A 21,712-nucleotide genomic window follows, 5' to 3' on the forward strand; every position below is an offset into this window, starting at 1 on the left:
AAGCCATGATTACATATTTGCATTTAATGATATTTTCATTAATGTACTTTGGTTATTTTTCCTCCAATAATTTTTCCAGGAATCCAACAGAAAGCAAAGATTATCAGAGATTCTCTCTTCCAGATAATACATCTTCACCAAATCTGCTTTCTTACAAACAGCATGAATGAGTTGGAGAACATATTTTTTTATGGTACTAGAGAGCCTCTTGGAGCACTTTTTCCATTAAAGAGAAAACTGAAATACATCTTCTGAATGTTTGTGTTGTATTTTTAAGGTTTATTAAATTTCTCTAAGCCTATGAGATATGTGAGATATGTCTACAAATGATTTGTCACTCAGTGTTTTAGTAACTGTAAAGTATTACCCTCTAAATAGATTAACTGCTTAAACTTTTCTCTAAAGCAAGAACTGTCTACACCTAAATGTTATTATGAAAGTTAATACCAATCAGGTTATAAGTGAAGTTATTAGGTGCAGCCAGCCAGTTACCCTTCTTATTGCCATATTTTTAAGTCAAATTAGTTCCTTCTATAGCTAATCACTCTGAATATTCAAGTTTTAAAGCAAATGGAAGTCTATTACATTTAAAAAATAATCAGTGTTTCTGAATCACAAGCTATACATTTCAATAAAAAATATATTAACTAAAAATGTCACAATAATTACAAAACTTCTCAGACATCAGTATATTTTTTGGCTAATACAGCGTACCAAAACTACTAGAGTCTGACTTTTCTGTAATCTGAAAAAAGAATAGTTTATGAGTAAGAAAACTGAAATGTTAATCCTGCAAGAAGCTAAGCATATTTTAGTAGGTGCAGAGCACTATCAGTTCTCACTGAAATTAACAGTAGGTGAAGGTGCTAGGCATCTTGCAGGTCTGCACAGTGAGGACTTGTATGACATTAAAATGTACTTTTTATGTTTTTCATCCTGATTAAAAAGTCAAAACTACACAAAGGAAGTCACAGCAAGCATTCTATATATAAACAGACTGTATCCACATAGTTTATTTCTCACAGTTCTCCTGACAATTGAACATTATTTAAGAACATACTGTATACACAGATAAGAAGAAACATACAAAATGTTTTAAATGATGCACAACAAAATCCAGCAGTATAAAAGAATGCATGTGAACCCTTGCTCACTGCTCAGGCTAAATTTAATCACTGTTTAAATAGTAATAAAAATACAATCTTTCATGGATCTTGTGCAGACTACAAAAGAGGAAAAATTATTACCATATATATGATTTATATTAGGCAGTTTTCTTTGATGAGTTGCACTAACAACTCCAAATACAGAGGCAGAAGGCTGTGTATTTTATTTTAAAGGAGTTAATGTTGAGTATTAGAGACTTTACACAGTTACTACCACTGGCACTTTTCACCATATTTTGTACACATCACATGATCATCTTATATAACATTACATTTAAAAAATATATCTGAGTGACAATTTTATAACATTCACACACCATGAGCTGGTTAAGGAAGCAATGCCACAGTTGCCCCCTGTAGTGCTTCACTGTTGGTAAATAGAGTTCATCGTGGTTTAAAAAAAAAAATTAAAAAAATTGAAAGTCAATGTGATTAAGCAGCTCTGATTTAATAAAGGCCTGTAACCAACCATCGCTGAGACAGTGAGTATTTTTTAGAGTACATCCTAGAAGCAAACACTGTCATTGGTTAAAACCTTGCCTAAAGAAGTCAGTTACTGTGCTGAAAACTATTTCACAACAAAACTGCAAGCTACTAAACTGTTTTTATATAAATACTTCATCTCCTCTGGATCTCATTATAACCAAGTTCTTCAAAGCCTTTGGAATTTACTCTATCTTTAATGTGTGCTCTCATTTCTGGCTCACTCTTTTGTATGATTTTCTTTTTGTTTAGATTCACCACCTAAAAATGACTAATGTGGTGAACGAAAAGTCTCCCAGTGAAACCTTCTGCACACTAGGAATGTTCAGCTGCTGTTCAGTGATCTAGAACCATGACAGTTCAAAGCTGTAGTTTGACAAGTACACCCAGGAAGCTGTCATGCTGTGAGTGACATTTCAGGGAAAGCAGAGTCTTTCCAAAATGTGCACAGAATTAACAATGGTGCCATTGTTATTTTTCAGAGAGGATAGTAAGCCCAAGATTGTAGATCTGCTTCCCATGTCATCTATTTGCTGGAAAGTAGTTTGGGTCAAGATAATTGTAACTGGTGCCCTGGGACATGCAGTAGTCTCTGTCTAAAAATGTCTCTGCTCTGTAAATAGGCTCTAACTGATGATCTTCCTTATGAATCTCTGTTTCATGCAGACTGTAAGGGAAAGAAAAAAGATAACGTTTTAAGTCAAGTATTCGTCTCATCCTTAACTTTCAAAAACATATAAAACATATGATCATATGAACAGATCCATGCCGATTTTATACCAAACAATTACTTCACAAAACAGATTTTTCCCACTATTTAACAATACAAAACCTAATTTCCCTGCTGTACTAAACAAAAAAAAAAATCCCAATTTTTACACAACCTGAACATGCTTACAAAAACCATCTCCCGCAAATACACACTACATCATCTTTCACTTCACCCAACACAGGGAACGATTTATCCTATACTAGAAAAGAAATGCCTAACATCCACAGCAATTAAGCCACATAGAGATATTCAAGTTAATTACAAATGACAAGTAGAAGTGTATGCTGCTCACCAGTCAGAACAAGAATCACAGAAATCCAGGGACATTTCTTGAGGGCAGTCTTGGCAGTGCCACCGAACACCCTGAATAGGTTCAATTCCGCAGTTATCACACTGTGAAGCAGATTGAAGAACTTTGAGAAAAAGAAACCTTAAGCACTTAGTGCACCAGTAACAGTTAGTCACCATACACAAAAATATGCATGTTGGTTGGTTGCTGCTAGCCCTTATAGCTAAATTCATATCATCTTGGACCACAATATATTAATGGATAAGTCCTGAAATTCTAGGACAGACTCTCCAGAGCCCTGGGGACTGATCAATCTTTCTCTTGCTTTGCTCCCCACTCCTCAAATGCCCCATGTTGAGGTTATCCTTCTGCTCAAGAAAAGCAGACCTAGTCCTGCCTGCAGTCTGTGCTTATCCTCGAATGGCTGAAAAAAAATCGGTACAATACGATACAAGATCTCTCTGCCTCTAGGGTGAACGCTGATGTCTCTGTAGCCTAAGTTCAACAGTGGGAAATGTCTGAATATGGACCCAATTTCCATAGAAGAAAACAGCAGCAAGACTAGACCACTTGCAGTGAGGCTGTTGATGGGCTGTAGGGAAGGACAAGGAAGGTCAGACTGATGCATTTTCAAATTCAGGATGTATAACACACCGTAAGTGAGCTGGAACTAAAAGCCAGTTGCCAGAAAGGAAGCAGGAGACAATTCAGAAAAGAAACCAGAATTCTAAAACTAAAGCTGAGCAAAAAGATACAAACTCATTCCCTGAGAAGAATCAGGGTCAACACACCTTAAGATCAGCTAAGTGTGAGAGGAGAGCAGCATGCAAAGAAGAAAGTGCAAACAAAACATCACAACTGGATGTTTGGGACAGTGGAGTGGAGGGGCAGAGATGAAAGGAGATTTAAGGGAAAAAAAAGAGCGAGAGTGTGGGTGACTGGAACTACAAGCAGGGAGAATCGTTCACAATCCAACCATGAAGACTGCTGCAGAGACAGGACTGAAAAGGAAACAGAAACGTGGGAAACAATCCTGTGCTCACAGGTGCTCATCTTCCTTCAGAACCTGATCGACACTCAAAGTCCTCTAACACCACCTGAGAAACCCGTCGCGGCGTCTCAGGGCAGCAAACCTCCCGGGCGCCCCTCAGCGCACGTGGAGCAGCTCCCGTGGAGATCAGGGAGCGAGCTGCCAACCTGCAAGCCGGAAGCAATGCGAGTGGTAAACTTCAAAGACCCCGATATACTTGCTGCTTAAATCAGATGCTGTGAGTGAATTAGGCAGGGATGAAGGAAGAAAAAAGGGTAGGTGAACCCCTTAGAAAAGTGGAAGAACTGCGGTTTCCACAAAGCAGCTGTGCCTCTGCCACAGGTCTGAATAGCACTAAGTAGCATCAGGCTAAAAAAGCCAGAGCTGTCACAGCTGTGAAGTGTTTTTTTCTGCAGAACAGCTACCTAAGCAGTTGTGTGCACTAATACCAGCTGGGGAATGATCAATTCTGGAGAGGCACTGTACCCCACCATGACGACCTTCAAAGTTTGGGGGCTGATAACACAGAAGGACTTAGCATATTTAGAACTCTTCTCTGAAAATATCCAGTTCAGTATGATGCTAAATACACTTAAAAAACAAAGCAAAACAAAACAAATTCACTCATCCCAGTCCCAGTTATCTCAAGCTGAGAACCAAAAGACAGTGAAAACTCTTGACCTTATTATCTGTGCTCTACCTTCCCGCCTCCGCTGTAAAACAGAAACAATACCCTGCCTTTCATTTCTTTTTAAAAAGTCATTAATATTTGCAAAGTACTACAGTATTACAGCAATGATATTCTAAGTTTGAATAATGTGGAGTAAAGAAGGCTCAAGGCCTTATTTGCAGAACTACAGAAGATTAAAAAACAACAAAAAAAAGTTTCAAATGTCTACTTATTAAATGAGCACTGCCCAGCCTGTGCTTTGAGGGAGGGAGCACTCCCATGCAAAAAACCCATATATACTTATGTAATTTCATAGCTTACTATACTGCATAATAAAATCAAATTCAGACTCCAAAGAGGCTTTTTAACTTCTGAATGCTTGACGTTTCATAATGCTAATTTAGTTTTCTATATGTAATTTAACATAGAAAGAGCAACTAATCTGTTATTTCAAACTCTGCTCTTTTGATCAAAGTTTTGAATTCTTGGAAGAAAACACAAACTTTCTGAAAAAAGAATAAAAAAAGATACTCCGGTGATCTAACAACATGATTAAGTCTCACAATATAAAGTAACCAGCATCTCTCAGATTTCCAGTCATTTTGATCTGAACTTTATACTGAACACCCTTTCATTTTGACAGAAATGGGTATTAGAAAATAAGTCTAGCTACCTAATGAATTTCACGAGGTGAAGGAAATGGCTCCAATGCAGTAGCCAGGTACACAGAAAATCCTTTGCAAATCAGAAAACACATTTCTAGAAAACTCCTTTTTCTTTCACGAGACCCCACAGTATTTTAACTTGTGTCAAACAGAATTCTGTAAGGACACAACCTGGCTCTAGAGCTATAAACTTGCTCTGAATCTGAATGAAGACAAGACAGCATGCTTACTGATTTTCATACAGGATCAGATTGAAAATCTACAAGTATGTTAGTGAACAAGATCAGATTTCAAATAGATTTTGTCACAGATCTATCTGAAGATAAAATGATATCTAAGAGACAAAGCACAGTCCCTCCCCCAGAATGATCATTCTCCATCTTGTATTAGTGCAGACAACTGTTTAGGTAGCTGTTCTGCAGAAAAAACCTGACAGATCAGTGTAGATCACCAGCTGGATATGGTTAACAGCGTCCTCTAAAAAACCATGATGGTGAGCACATAGACTTGTGCCAGGAGGAGTGGCCCTTTTATTTTATCTGATTTTGACTTCAGGTGTTCAGTTTGCAGCAGTCTCATCTTGCTGGAAGTGCACAGTCCAAGTAATAGCAATATTCTGTGAAACATGCTATCAAAAATTGTGAATTAACAGGCTTGTTCTAATTAAGGAAAATGGGGAGGAAAAATACCATGGTGAACAAGACTTAAGGAAACATATACGCTATTCTAAACAAAGTCTTCTTAGGAAATCCAAGCCATGCTATCTTTGGAAATGTCTACACTGCACAGAAGAACATCAGTTTATCTTACCTTGAAACCCACATGCTGCACAAATCCACTTTCTGCATGCATCTGCTGGAGTTTCTGCTTCTTCAATTTTTTAAACTCTAAGAGTTCTTTGTATTCAGGTAACTCTCGATATGTTATTGGAATACTCTCTTCATCCTGTTCACGGAAAAAGAGGAATCTTTAGGAATGTAATTTCAAGTAAGAGAGAATCACTAAGTAAGATTATCTATCCTTTAAGAAAATACTGGCAAAATATTCTACAAGACATACTGAGAAATTATTTTATAAAACATAACACAAAAACGTACATATATCTAACTTGCACATTATTTTGTGTCATTTATACTTGCATTATACCAAAACATCTTATAAATAATTTTCTCCTACTGAAATACTTAACTAGATAGTGTCTAACTTGAATTCCTAATTTTTCTTTCATTTTAGATGATCACCTTCAATTTGCATATGTCCATATATTGCAGGGAAAATGGCAGCTGCAGTAGAACAGTTAGTTTTTGTTTAAGACAAAGCTAGTTTATTTTGCTTGTAACTTGGCAACAGATATTATGGTATTTTAGAATTAAAATTTCAGGTAAGTTTTTTCAATTTAATTGATCATTCCCTTTACCATTTCTACAGAACACGAATGGTTACGATCACTGTTTGAAAGTACATCAAAGCTGTAAAAATATTAAAACGAGTAACACCCCAAAACTTGTTTATAGATTTAACAATTTTTGCACAAGCTCGGATTTTTACAAGACTATAAATCAAGTCAGCATCAAGCTTTTGCTTTATCTACTTTTTAAAATGAAAATAGTCAATCTTAACAGCCTTAACATCTCACCTTACCCAACAAGCAGTGACAATAACCACTCACCATCACTCACGGTTCTATGACCATGAGATGAGAGCTTTCAGAGTCATCCCATCTTGTGCCCATCCCTTTACTTTATAGTCTCTTAACAGTTAAAAAACAGATTTTTTTCATAAAATTTTCGAAGATTATAAAACATTTGGCCTCCTTACACACTGGTGCAGACAACTTTGCCAGAGATTTATAACAAATAGTTCTCTCCTTTAAAACAGTGACCATAACTGATTTTCCTCATCCAATTTTCTTCAAGGAAGGTTGTGGGTCTCTGTGTTATGAGACAGAAAAAGCACTCATTCCCACTGAGATGTCAACTGCAAAATGGCTAATTAACTGTGGCAGCTGTACTGGGTCGGTTGCAACCATTTTCAAAGAGGACCAATCTTCAGCGATTTAAAGTACTTTTCAGATTACATATTGATAGCAATTGTCAATGATGACAAACAACTACAAGGGAACAATCAAAATTCTTATAAGAAATAACATGTGTAGGCTACCTTTTATTAAAGAATCCGTAAAAACTAAAGAATCTGCCTTATTTAGTAAACATTAAATGGAGGGAAGGTAAAAAGTTTGCTGCTTAGTGTTGAATTTCTGAAAACCTTATCAAGTATTTAAATTTAATTTTTAAAAGTATTTAAAGGACTGTATGGGCTGTAAATATTATAAAAAAAATCGTGATTAATGACATAAATTGCGTAGTGATTAGAAACATTCTTTTCATAAAAAACAGGGATTCACCTCCTATGTGAAACTCAAAGTTTTTCTGCAAAACACTACCTGGCACAGAATGACTATATGTTGAATAAACTATGCAGATACTTTACTCTGGAATAATAATAAGCTGCATTCCAGAATAATTAGACTTATTTGCAAAATGAATAATCATAACAGAGTGAAATTACTTTTCAGTTGAGAATACAGTGTCCTCATTTAGGAATAACTCATTCATACTAAAAAAAATTTTCAGGAATAGTTATGCCAGTCAACTTACACTATACCAACATCTTTTATTTTTACAAACGAACAACAACTGGTACTTCCATTGTAAAGAAGTCAAAGAAAAACCTCCCTGTAATTTGCTTGCTACATCAAATCCCCTCTCCACCATGCTACTGCATAATATCTTTCTCTGAGGCAGTGACTGTCAATAAGAGACCTGTCTTTTAACATTAAAACAGAATCCAGTACATTCTTTCTGAGACTAGTTCATGATCTTGTTTTCCTTCCATTATGCTTTTTTTTTTTTTGCACTGATAATGGGATGGAGACATGGACGAGGAGAACAGGAGAGGTGCCTGAGGTCTGGAAGGAGGCTGATGTCACTCCAAAGAGGGCAAGAAGGACGACCCAGGAGGGCAAGAAGGACACTGGTCAGCCTCACCTTGATCCCTGGAAAAGTGATGGAATCCTGGATGCCATCTCTAAGCATGTGAAGGAATTCACTATCGCTGAATTCATCAGTGACCTGGATGAAGGTACAGAGTGCCTCCTCAGCAAGCTTGCTATTGAGACAAAACTGGGAAAAGGGGCTGAATACGCCAGAGGGACCTGGACAGGCTGGAGAGAGGGACAGAGAGGAACCTCATGATGTTCAAAAAAGGGAAGTGCACAGTAAGGGAGAAATAACCCCATGCACCAGTACAGGATCGGGGCTGACCTGCTGTAGCCCCCAGAGAGTAGCTCTGGAGAGAAGAACCTGGGAGTCCTGATGGGCAAGTTAACCATGAGCCAGCAATGTGCCCTTGTGGCCAAGAAGGCCAAAGGTGTCCTGGGTTGCACAGGAAAAACATTGCCAACCAGTCAAGGGAGATGATCCTCCCTCTCTTAGCCTGGGTGAGGCCACATCTGGAGTACTGTGTCCAATTCTGGGCTCCCCAGGACAAGAGAGACAGGGAGCTACCGGAGAGAGTCCAGTGGAGGGCTACAAAGATAATTAAGAGACTGGAGCATCTCTTATGGGGAAAGACTGCAAGACTTGGGACTGTTCAGCCTGGAAAACAGAAGACAGAGAGGCGATCTTATCAATGTCTACAAATATCTTAAGGGAGGGTGTCAAGAGGATGGGGCCAGATTCTCTTCAGTGGTGTCCAAGGACAAGATAAGAAGCAACGAGCACAAACTGGAATACCCGAACTTCCATCTGAATATGAGGAAAAATCTCTTCACTGTGAGAGTGACAAAGCACTGGAACAGGCTGCCCACAGAGGCTGTGGAGTCTCCATCCTTGGAGATATTCAAAAGCTATCTGGACACAATTCTGGGCAACGTGCTGTAGGTGACCCTGCTTGAACAGGGGGGTTGGACTAGATGATCTCCAGAGGTCCGAATCCGAAAGACCAAATTTCTTGCCCAAATTCCTGTAGTATTATTTTATGTTACAAGTTAGAAAACTGGAACACTAGATGCATTGAGTTAGGATGTGTACTGCAATTTCCCTCTAAAAAACATACCCATTTAATGCTTGAGGACTAAGTCTATCAGCTCATGCTTAGAAATAAACCAAAAAACTTCCTGTAGTCAATCCAGCCAGTGAAGAAAGCCAAAAAGCAACAATGTTAACGGAATTCAATCACCAGGGCACCAACTTTTCTAACACTACAGAACTCTAGACAGAATCAACCTTTTCAAATTGATTTCATGTAAGATCCCTTTTTGAAAATACGAAACTAAAACCTTTAAAAAACAGTTTTAGGGCAGAACATCTACTACTTCTAAATATTTCATTTCTAATTTTGTCTGTACTTTCTGTATTTGGAGTCTTTATATTAATTATGTGCTTGCAACTCAACCTGGCTCATGAATCTGAATCTCATCATTAATCATAATGCAACACTTACTAGTATTTATTTTATGGCAAGGATGCTTAATACATATATTACTCATTAAACAAGGTTAGGACAACAGCGACCAAGATATTCTGTGACTGATTTAAACAACATACCGATACTTCCTCTTCTGCTGCAGTATCCATATGGCTGTGAAAGCTGGATCTGTCATCATCTTCATCCATATAAACTGGAGGTTCATGTGATGTCATGAAAGTTGAAGGTTTGAAAAGATGTTTATTTAAAGGGTGTTGCCGTCTACTTGATGACTATGGTGGAAAAATGATATATTTTTAAAGATATTCATTCTTCAGTTACTATTTAAGTAATCTTTGTCAATAAAACTTTTTCAAAAATTGACTCTTTTACACTAAATCGACCATCTTTCCCATTATTTTTACTTAAACCTTCATATCAGAGCCTCACATGGCTATTTGGGGTTTTTCTCCATAAAAAGTGAAGTCAGATGAACAGTGGAATACTTTTTTCCTAAGAATCAAGTACGAAAGAGTCCTTAACGTTAACCCCCTACCACGTTATAGATTAAGAACTGAAGCACAAAAAGATTAAAAGACTTCCCAGAGTCAGAGATGCCATTAGGGTGAGATGAGACAACAGTGCCGTCTGGCACAGGTCCAAGACCGAAGACACAAGTCCTTACTTGACACTTCTCATCAACTTATTGTATTAGTTTGAGCCTTAGAAAATCTAAGCCTAGGCTAATTGTCCAGATTTCTTCCCCCATCTATGGAGAGAAAAAGCAATTGTTAATGGCAAGTCATTCCGCCATAAAAGAGGTTTCTAAGAGTTGGAAAGAATTGCTCTCTGAAAGTACTTTTTCATCTCCACTGACTGGAAAAGACGACTAAAAAAATGTTAGATGAGATAAATTACTCCCTTAGTGCATATCTAAAACCTTTCAACTTTAATGCTGTCTGAAGGTTTAGAATGCACTGCAATTTTAAAATAGATTACTAAAAAGCACTCAGCCCCTAATACTTATTCCCCATGGAATATTAAACATCAAATAGAAGAATTTTTGGTGAATGAAACTGACTCAACTTTTTACTTAGATATTTTCCAGACCAGAAATTTGACATCTTAAACACATTCTATAATTTAAAGAAAATAGGAATCAAAAACTAGAAGTATAAAGATTTTTTTTTATAATCATAAAACAGAAGATTGTCTTGCACTGTGTCTAAGCTTCTACCATGAAGATAAACCATCATGAATATTTACAGTAGTTAACATCTCTCTTTTTACACAAGAATTTTTATCCCAAGGGTTCCTGAAGACATTTACAAACTTGTTACACTATAGTACAACCACTTATCTCTAAAGAGGGATATAACAATTTAACATTACTTTATAGCTGTATACTGCAGTAGTTGTGTATGTCACCGTATAGACAAAAGTTTAACAAGCAGCTGAGATTAGCACTATTTACTTCTAAGGAAACAGATGCAATCTGTAATAATCAATGGAAGCTGCAATCTCAGATCTTCAGCAGAATTACTATGCACAGAGTAAAAATTAACATGTTTTTAATACTAATGTAGTGTCCATTGTGTTGAATTTTCTCCGCCTTCTGCCTTATACTAATTTCCTGTATCCGGTTTTCTTCGAAGGTTTCATACACAAATAATTCTTAGATTTATATGGTTAAGACAGTGTTTCAGCCTTAGCTGGGTTCAATACCAGAGCTGGAAATCTAAAAACCCACTTCTGTACTTAAATAGTATTGCCATTAAGGATTTCATAAAATGTGTTTCAATCTTGATTATACTGTGTATGTGTGCAGAGCACAAGTGTTGAAGAACTTTGAGGATCACTGTTGAATTCAGAGAAAAATATGGTTAAAGTATCACAGACGTTCTGATGAAGTTAAGAGCACCCCCTTTATTCAGCTAATACAGTGATCCACTCGCTGCCTGTCAGCTCTGCTCATATTCTGTAATAAGTCTCTCCAAATAAAACTGAGAGGAAAGAAGGAAAAGTCATGTGAGTTAAGGTCATTCAAAAGGTTAAGAGGCTATAAATAACTCAAAAAAAATTCAAAACTAAAATTTCAAACTCCATTGAAATTAGTCCCACAGTATGGTAAGCGATACAAGTAATTCAGAGTCCTAACAGATTAATTTAACTACAGTATTTAAGGTATTAATGTTCCAATAAAGAAACAGATAGGGACACTCATTCTTTGTCATTCCTGATAATATAGCAGTAACTTCAGAGAAGACAAGGAGACAACTGGGGATCTGTAGCATTTTAAACTATTACAGACAAGATTTGGTAGATCTTGTTGTCAGGCCTCTCAGACAGTGAGAGAACTTCACATCCTGAACTTTCAAGGAACTAAATCTGTAAATAAGAATTTTTGCAGAATTAATATTAAGCTTACTCTATGTGTAAGTTAGTTTGAGCCTTAGAAAATCTAAGCCTAGGCTAATTGTCTAGATTTCTTCCCTCATCTATGGAGAGAAAAGGCAGTTGTTAATGGCAAGTCATTCTGCCATAAAAGAGGTTTACTGATTCAAAATCAGTATTTTAAAGTGCCAGGCAGCACACAGCAGCCTACGGGGAAGTTATTTTTGAACAGTAATCAGAAACCATCACAGACACCTGAATGCAAAAATTAATGTTGCGCTACAGAATGTCATTGTAGAAGTTTTTTTAAAAGAATTTCTGTAAATATAGTTAACAGTAACAAAGTAACAAAAAAAAAAAAAAAAGAAACAAACAAACAAACAAAAAAAAAAAACTCTTGAGACTGCCCTTTTCAAATACATCAGTTCTAGGGTCCTCATTAGTACCCATGAGCACCACATAATTTACACCAAAATGTATGATGGACCTGCACAGAAATCTAGGATATTTTGTTTACTTTCCTAAACTAACAAGGAACGTAAACTTTTCTCACCTATTCTAAAGTCAGGAAGAACACTACATTTTAGTGGGAACAAAAAAGGAAAGCAAAGTCTGTGGATAAAAAACCTTTCTGAAGTAAAACCAAATCTCTCATGTATGGCATCTATAGATGGTCATGTACGTTGCAAATCAAAACAAAACATGATGCTGCAGATTTCAGACTATGCTTGTGCTAGTTTAGTATGCTCAGTTATGGATATTTTTCTATGTTCTTGTTAATTGAAGATGACTGTACCATATGAGTTATAGGGCCCTTTCTCCTTCTGTGAGAGAGATCTTCTAGATCAATTACAGTCAACTTGCAAATGAAGAGGAAGTACCCCAACACCAAATCATTCAGCCCTAATTAGTTCAGCCTGCATACAACTGCTATGCTCTTTTCTGACACTTCATCTCCCATAGAGATTGTCTAACAGAGATGTAATTAATATGGGTTGATGTGAAACTAGAGTAAGATTCAACTTGCTCTACAGTGCTAACAGCAAAAGGAGTACTTTATTAATGAAGTGACAAACAAGCACAATGTACAACAACCTGCCTAGTTAACACTAAAGCACTAATGAAGACTTAAATCTATTGAAAATATGAGTGATTTTGATTCAATTTGCATGCAAATGCAAGCAGAAATACAAAATTTCTGCTGTAATATTGTCTCACCTTTTTGGAGTATAAATACAAGTTTGGAGTTCTTCCTGGAACTGGAATACCAGCTTTAGTCAGTTTTATAAAATATTTTTGTACCCTGCTGGCAACCTATGAAAAACAACATACGACAATTAAATGTTAGGTGAAATATAACAGGCTTTCAATTCACAGTCTGGCCAGGAGAGTTACCTTAGTTCAGAATATAAGGACAGGAAATCGTAGCTGTCTATTCTGTGACAACTACTCCTATTCGTCACTTATTTGCAGAAAGATACCAGCGTATTTGCACAGAAAACCAAGCAAAACCAATGAGATGGTGCACGACTTCAGTAACGTGTTACTTACTAAACATACTCCTTCTTAACAATGACAGACAAATTATGCACAGTTAGCATATATAAGGTACATATTTATGAAATATGTAAGCATACCTTTTAGTTTTTCAGTATGGGCAAATATACTTCAAGTACAGATCAGAGATGAGACAATGCTGTATACTGAAATATTTACATATGTTTTACCCGATCATGTATTACCAGAACATAAAATACTTGAAAATGTAACAAAGCAATATTTTTGAGTTACGGTCAACATGGAGAAATCACAGTTTTAGGGGGAAAATGCCTAAAAGGCAGCTGTGGAAACACTCAATACCTCCAGATCTACCTTCGTTTGCATTTCTAGCCCACAGCATGAAACTGATCCTACTGCCTGCAAATATTAGAACATCTGCTCTTTCTGCAGGAAATTCAGCTGTGCAATTGGACAGCAATTGATGTCACTATACTTGCTAAACTGAATTAAAGGCTACTGTCAAAATCTAAGGAATAAAAATGAGGTAAGATATTTTTGTCATGGGTTTTGGGGCACTCTTAGAATTCTAGATTTGACACTGAGAATAAAAGAGTCAGGTTTGTTATTAGTCAAATGCAGGTCCTGATGTTAAAGTTTTAAGGAAAAAAAAAAGGTAACGGAAAATATACTAGTTTTATTTATTGCTATTAAAAAAAAAATCCACTGCGAGTTTATGTCAACTCCTAGGATGCAGTAGTTGATACCCGTACTACCACAGCCTAGGCACTAGAGTATTCAAAGAATGCCCAGGAAGTTAAATCTTTTTCTATCAAAATAAGCTTTATTGCTTTAATTATGAACATTATCAGCTTGTAGAAAAATAATCCCTCTTTTTCAATTCCTCCTCACTTTATGAATTGTTATTTTTGCCAGGCAAATCCCAAATTAGAAATACAATTACTTAGTGTATCCTGAGCTGCTCTTCAACAATCTCTTATCAGTGCCTTCTACAAAGCCAAAAAAAACGTAACCAAGGAAAGGGATTACTCCTCCAAGCGTTCTTCTTTTTACCTGCTTCGCTGTTCTATTTCCAAGCTCATCAGCTATCTTCTGCCACCGTCGAGACTCTACTTCCTCAGGTGGATACTTCAAAAGCAACTGCTCAAGTTTTTTCTAAATCAAGCACAAAGGAACAGAAGACATAAATATATCTTTCCCAGCAAAAGCATGAGTTGTCACAAAATAAATGTGTATACATGTGACTTCCAATTTCTTAGCTCTTTAAACATTGTTAAATAGTTTGCTTTTATTCTCACATACGTTACTACAATTACGGAAGTGGAAGGGTTTTCCATTACCTGTTCTTCTACAGTCCACAGCTGGTTAAAAGTTTCGGGTTTGGTCTCATCACAAAGTCGCCCTCTTATCATCTGCTTAAATACAGTATATAACATGGAATAGGTCTTTAGAAAAAAGGTTAGGATTCCTATATAAGTAAAACCAAACCCAAACCAAAGAAATGCATGAAAACTTGAAATAAAATTTGCCTGAACTAAAAATATGTTCTGATTTGAGTACACAAATAAAATGCTATCACCAAAATTAACATTTGAAGTAACAGTTAGCATTATCCATACACCTATATTAAAAACATTAAGTTACTATCTTGTAAATTTTGTCTTTCCTTTTGTAACAACTACCTGTGGACGACTGCCTGTAGAACCTTCTGGACCATCACTTAAAGGCAACACAGAGTATGAAACAGACTCTCCATCCTTCTTGGGATCCAAAGGACTTTTTGGTCTTGCAGGTATACCTACTGTAAGCAACACAAGAAAGCAAGTATTAGACCTTCACAGTGGTAATTTTTTTTTCATGTAATTTACACTAATTTTCCTTTTACCTTTGTCAAAAATCAGCTTCACTCTTCTGCTGTTACGCTTTCGGTTTTTGAACTCTCTCTCAAAGTTTCCGAGGCTAGTGGTGTATTGGTCCCAGGCAATCTCAGGGAGCTGGACAACTCTCTGAGGATATGGAAGACCCATATCAACCTGGGGGGGGAGGGAGAAAGAAAAGTGAAAAGCCGTATTTAATGCAATTGTTGTCCAAAAAAAGAAAAAAAAGGAGAGAGAAAAAAAAAAACAATTCTGAAATGTTATAAAACCCTGAAACTACTTTTAGGTAAGAGCAGAATTCAAAATCAGTATTTTAAAGTGCCAGGCAGCACACAGCTGCCTATGGAGAAGGCATTTTTGAACAGTAATACACAACAGTGCATATAAAATATGCAGCGGCACGGTCAATGATGGCTTATTGGACATAAGAGTTTAAAACATTCTTCTTTCTCAGAAGATATCAGGTGTTCTGACTTTAATACATAATTTGTTTTTTAAAGGTATCATATGTCCAGGATTTGTACCTTTCTTAAGAAATATAGGAAACTATGGGGTGTAAAATTTTGCCATCTGATTAAACGTAAACCTCCCTCATCAAAGAAACCGATATATATTCTACACTGATTTTCCTGTCTCATGCCTAGAACCCAACTGCTGGAAGGCTCCTCACTTTATTGTAAGGTCAGTCTAACAATAAGCATCATTCCTTTGGTTCAGAGACAAAAATACACGGGATGCTTTCAGATAGCATTAGTGTTTCCCTGATACAAGAACATCAAACATGACACTACGGTATCTTACATGCAATAAGCTTATCTCAAAATTTAATGGAAAGACAACTACTGAAACCAATAGTCCTAGGTCAGACCTCTCCATAAGCCTAGGTCTCTACAAACCTAGGAAAAGGCCACCATAAAATACCTACTTCATCTTTCCCTGAAAAGCAGCATATTGCTATGAGACTTTGAGGTCAAGCATATCTGACATTAGAAGATATGACAGAAAGAAAGTATTCAAACCTCAAACATCTTTTCAGTGTCCTCGCAGGTACATTTTTTTCTCCTTAACCTTAAAAAGAACACGCTTCCTTATCAAAATTCATCCCCCCCTTCACACAGTGTTCTAGTAATGTTATCCAGCACTCACCCAAGTACGTTTTCTAGTGTTATTTTAGTTTTAAGTTATGAACTACATTTCCTGCTCTTTAAAAGTTCCCTACCTGAAACCAAATTCACTTATAATAAAAAATTTAATTCTTCTAGTGAAAAAACTTATAAATTCTTGATCTACTACCTTACAACAAAGTCCTTTCAGTCATCTACACATTCCTGTGTCTTAAAATGTCTATGCTGCCATAGAAATTTAAAGATTTATATTCCTATGTACCAACAAAAGAAAGAAAGTATATCTAATAAAATATCTGAAGACTTGTATCTTACAGATTTAATAATCAAAACAAAAAACAAGGCCTTTTTTGCTCAGTAGAAAAAGAATACTAAACTCATAATGTTTATCCAAGTATATATAATTTTATCTGATTTCTACCAATGATGAATTGCTAGTTATTAAAAAGAAAAAAAATCTGAGTAAAACTTAAGAAATGCCCATTGAAATACCTTCTTCTGGAGTCTTTCCACAAATCCAATAGGATCTTTCAGGGCTTCTCTCTGGTGTTTGCCTAAACTTTCAAGGTCTTGAACTGCTTGAGTACGTTGAGCCTCGAGTACAGCAATCGTCTGTAACAGTCTCTGATAACTACAGAGACAAAGGAAAACATCTCACTGATTTTTTCTTTAAAAGCAACCCCCCCCCCCAACTAAATACTAGCCATGGTTATCTACTAGCATCTATACAGACATTTTTACTGCATTACATCAAATCTATTCTTAAATAGTAAATGAAGTTATATAAACCAATTATTAAAAAAGGAGTTCCTTTAAATTTAGATCCTACTCTAGCTCAAATGTCCCTCTATCAGAGACAAGTTATTCATGTTCTCAGTAGTTATGATCAACAATCAACTTTGCTTAGAAGGGGAGAAAGAACCCAAAATAACATAATTTCTTCCTCCCTTCAAAATAAACTTCCTTCCACCCCAGTATAAATGGCTCTGTTATGAAATTTTAGTATTTCACCCAACCACCCACAGCACAGATAAGAATGACTTAGAAGTTTTCTTATCTAAGCATTTTATAGAAGCTTCAGGTTAGAATAGAAGAATCATTTATAAAAATGTAACAATAAACCAAGAAACAAGGAATGTCTAAGAGATCCTTTTAAGAATAAAGAAGTTAAGTGCAAATGCCAGTATTCCCCCAAATTTGTTACCTAAATTCAAGTAAGATCATGATTTTCTATTTTAAGATACATCCAATAGCCACTTACGTGACTATCATTCCGGTATCTGATAACGTAACCTTCCCAAACTGCCTTCTATGAAGCTAATTTGGTGACAGGAAATGATACAATCCCGAAACACAGCCTATAAAAAATGAGTAACTACATATAATACCTTTTATGAGCTCTATAGGTGCAGTTGTTGACTTTGTTTCTGAATTAAACAGTTGCCTATGGGCCTATTGTTGCAAATTATCATGTAGCGACTTGACTTTCTCATGAAAATGTTTTCTGACGTTTAATACTAAAACTGTGGTTTAGTTCAGCACAAAATATGACCTAACATATTAAAACTAGGTTCACCACCACCATATTTCAATAAATATTCCATGTCCTCCTTGCTAAAACAAACACAAACATAACACTAAGTTCCACGCGTGTTCCCCCAAGATCTAGGTTACTAAGTTAATGCAAGCTTTGCAATTAACTCTACTGATAAATGGATAAAGTTTTAAACAGAGGCAGAAGGGCTTCAAGGTAAAATACAAGCTTCATAACCAAATGTTTCTCACATTAATATGCTTAATATTAATATTAATCTGCTTCATCCCCCCTCAAAAGGGTAATTTTCTTCCCACCCAACCATAGTATCTAAAAACATAAAATATAACCATGAGTTCTGAAGTCTGAAACTAAAACACCAAGTTTAAAACAGATGTAATGATCTGTTATGAATTTATAACTAAAGTTTGCTTGCACGTACTGAAGTTATATGCAACTGAGAAGCTGCAGACACTGAGAAGTCAAATGCTTGTTAAATTAGCCATTAATTTTGTACCACTACTGGGACAGCACTCCAGTTTCTAACAGAACAATTCCATATAAAAGGAAAAAAACCAAACTGATAGTGAGCTAATTAACAGGGTTATTCTCGAAGAGGCAAATTGAAGGATTTTAGATTCGAGCCCGGCGGCTCTGCTGGCCAAACGACGATGCGTCTGTGCCTAATTCCATTGCGTTTTCAAGCACTACGATTTTCAAAAGCTTGTACCCCTCACAGCTCTGTGCCACTACAAGACTCTAACAGAGAAACAGAAACCCGGAGCCTACGTCTGTACAGTCGGCTTCCAAAATAGCTTCATACTTCAGTAAGCCAACCAGACGGCAACCAACTCTCAACCATCTAGCTACAATTAGGTAATTCCTGAGAAACTACCTAGGAAAATCATCACCCCCCACCTTCCAAGATAAACCAACCTCACCTGACTAAAAACAAGTCACCTGGGTAAGCTCGCAGTCAGTCATACCGCCAACAGTGACTGAAGCTGCACATTTTCTCAGCCGATTACTAGCAGGCGCAAGCCGGGAAGCGCGTCCTGCCCTGCAGCAACGCTCCCGTTCCACAGAGCTTCGATCCCCGTTTCCACACTTCCAGGATTAAAGCACAAACCACTGCCTATATCACCCTGGTTGCCAAGAAGCTTCCAAATTAATACTTGAATAACACGGCACACTACAGGCACGCTAAGCATCTCTGTGCGTAAAACCTGTCAACGAAAGGGGGTTCCTGCTTGCACAGGAAAGCCACTTCGTTCGGGAGCAGTACCGAGCAGCAAGCAAGCCCGCGGCAATCACTCCGCTCTCTTCTCTCGCTTTTGAGATGCCAGGACGACCCGGTCTTTCCGTCCTGTCGTAACGCTATTTACGTTTCCGAATCTAAGCAGTCAGCATTAGATCACAGATTATTTTTCTTTGCATTTAGGAAAGATCAACCAGATTTATAAAGAACAGATATCTGGGGTCAATCTGCCTTAAGGATAGCACAAGTTTAAATTTCAACTTATTTTTATACTAGATGACGGAACAGTAGCTTGTGTAAGAGATCGTGTCATTCAGCATTTTTAAATAAATTCATTTTAATATTACAGAAACAGTCATTCAATGATATCAACAGATGATACTAGTTACTGTATGGCTGCTGAAGGCTTCTCTTTCAAGATATGCTACTGTACTTTAAAACTTACCTACACGAGCGAGCCAAGAAACTATTATTGCAAAATCAGGAATTTAACTTTTAGGTAGCTAATTCAAATCAGTAGATGGAATAAAGTGAGGCTTCTCAGTTAAATTCTGTTTAAAATAAATGCGAGGCACCAGCTGGACAACGTAAGGGGGCAGACACACGAGTTCACCGAATGCCATAAAAATACCAAGCCTCCCCTGGAAACAAGACATAATCTACGAAAGAAATTAAAAACACATGAGAAAAATGAGGCGGCAGCCATTGGTCCTATCTTGGCCACAAAAGAGAAGAAATTTAGTCGCAAGTTTTTTTATCCAAAGTAAATTTACACACAAAATTGGAAATGGCAAGAACTCCCTCAAAATTCTACTGCCTGCAAGCTGACGAGTTTTCCTGGTCTAATACTCCAACACACTCACCGTGCCTTCCCCTGCCTTGAAACCTGAGACTTGGGAACAGCAACATTGCTTCTACTTTCCCTTCAAAAGGAAAGTAAGTGAAACTTACGGAAGGAGGCTCTTTTCCAAAGCTCAGCCCTTACTCTCTAAGAAAACTAAACTTTTTTAACCTTCTGCGATTACATACTTGCTTCCAAAGCAATGATACAATGAATAGCTTCACATTTACTTATTTAATTAAAATTGTCAGCCTTTGGCAGCCTCAAAGTTTCACATGGTATTCACAGAATCTATCTACAGGCATATAACAATGTTGAGTATTTGCCTTCGGCATGAACCGCATATGGATTTAAACATCTGCATTATGACCACAATGACAATTTATTCTCTTATTATTTACACACAGATTTACCACCAAGTCTTAGATCACTAATGCAAGTCTATACTGTATTTTTTGAAAAGATGACAATACATAAAATTCTTTTACACAGCTACCAGAAAACAAAAGTGAAACCAATTAACAAGGAAAAAAACTGTAATAAGACCTTTAATTATTTGTACTTTTTAATTTAGACGATAAAATCAACATTAAGAGTTCCCTGTAATTTATTGTCCAGATGCTTTAACAAATCACTGGGGAGTGGTGGTGGTGGGGATTTTGTCAGCTATGTCTGCCTTACAAACATCACTTAGTATTGCAAAGAGCAGAAGCACTCCGGTGTCTCATTAAAAAGAAGTGATTTACCCTCTACTGTCCAATAAGATGCTGTTGCAGCTGCTGGTCATTGCTTTCCACTCTGGAAAACTGGCTGCCTTTCAATAGTTGTGTGAATATCGTTCACAATATGATAGAAATTATGGTAACATCAATTTGGGGGATTAGTAAGTAAAAAAGCATATACTGCAATTTAAATATCATGACATTTGAAATACTGATTATTTAGTGTGCAAGGGGGGTTAACTTTAAATGAAGTATACATTTTTCATAACAAAAAAGGCTGAAATACATGCTAAAAACTGCTTTGCAACAAATTTGTTTTGAAATTTGTATTTCAAAAACCTATTACACAAGATAGCTATGTACCATTAATATAGCGGATTCAATCTAGCCTTTGTTTTACTGCCATCTACTGGTACTTCAGAACAAATATACAAAAGCAGCTCTGTATCTAGTCATTTATCAGTATGGGTTTTGGTCTTCTAAAACAGCGATTCAGAAAAAAAATTTCATTAGATGCTAAGCTAAGAAAGAATTAGTATATTGTACGCGTTATATAAAAAGACTGCAAATTAATACATAAAAAGAGGAACATTAATTGCACTTAGAATTTATAGTTTTATCCAAGGCAGCTACATTATGAGATGCGATTTCTGCAGAGATCTGCAGGCTGGATGAAACAGAACCTTCTCTTTTCAAACACGTCGGCTGCTTCAGTTCAGAAGCATCAGATAATGCTCCCAGCTTTTAGTCCTGGCCTGAGATCTTTGCCAATGTCACCATACAGTAATTTTGACACTGCAGAGTTTCATGCAAGTTTTTGCAATGAGCTCCTGAGATTAATAATAATAATAATAATAATAATAATAATCTATTACTGCACGGGGAAGAGTGCTGGGATTTGC

The 21,712-nt window shown here is 36.6% G+C and overlaps 1 protein-coding gene across 7 annotated transcripts in view; it reads right to left on the reverse strand.

Annotated features, from left to right (window-relative positions):
- Positions 1-980: 980 nt before the first annotated feature.
- The window catches only part of ZZZ3 (zinc finger ZZ-type containing 3), a 64,005-nt gene continuing 43,273 nt past the window's right edge, over positions 981-21,712 (reverse strand). For 3 of the 7 annotated variants that reach the window (XM_062581316.1, XM_062581314.1, XM_062581315.1), the window contains 10 exons: positions 16,948-17,086; positions 15,340-15,487; positions 15,137-15,255; positions 14,795-14,869; positions 14,508-14,609; positions 13,155-13,250; positions 9,683-9,835; positions 5,886-6,020; positions 2,714-2,814; positions 981-2,316 (listed from right to left, as the gene is read on the reverse strand). In XM_062581316.1, coding sequence (XP_062437300.1) covers positions 2,172-2,316; positions 2,714-2,814; positions 5,886-6,020; positions 9,683-9,835; positions 13,155-13,250; positions 14,508-14,609; positions 14,795-14,869; positions 15,137-15,255; positions 15,340-15,487; positions 16,948-17,086 — 1,213 coding nt within the window. In that variant the 3' untranslated portion in view covers positions 981-2,171. The remainder of the gene's footprint in view (positions 2,317-2,713; positions 2,815-5,885; positions 6,021-9,682; positions 9,836-13,154; positions 13,251-14,507; positions 14,610-14,794; positions 14,870-15,136; positions 15,256-15,339; positions 15,488-16,947; positions 17,087-21,712) is intronic. The other 4 variants (XM_062581320.1, XM_062581319.1, XM_062581318.1 and 1 more) reach the window with 4 other exon arrangements.

Source organism: Rhea pennata, chromosome 8, assembly GCF_028389875.1.
Source record: "Rhea pennata isolate bPtePen1 chromosome 8, bPtePen1.pri, whole genome shotgun sequence".
NCBI classification, from domain to species: domain Eukaryota; kingdom Metazoa; phylum Chordata; class Aves; order Rheiformes; family Rheidae; genus Rhea; species Rhea pennata.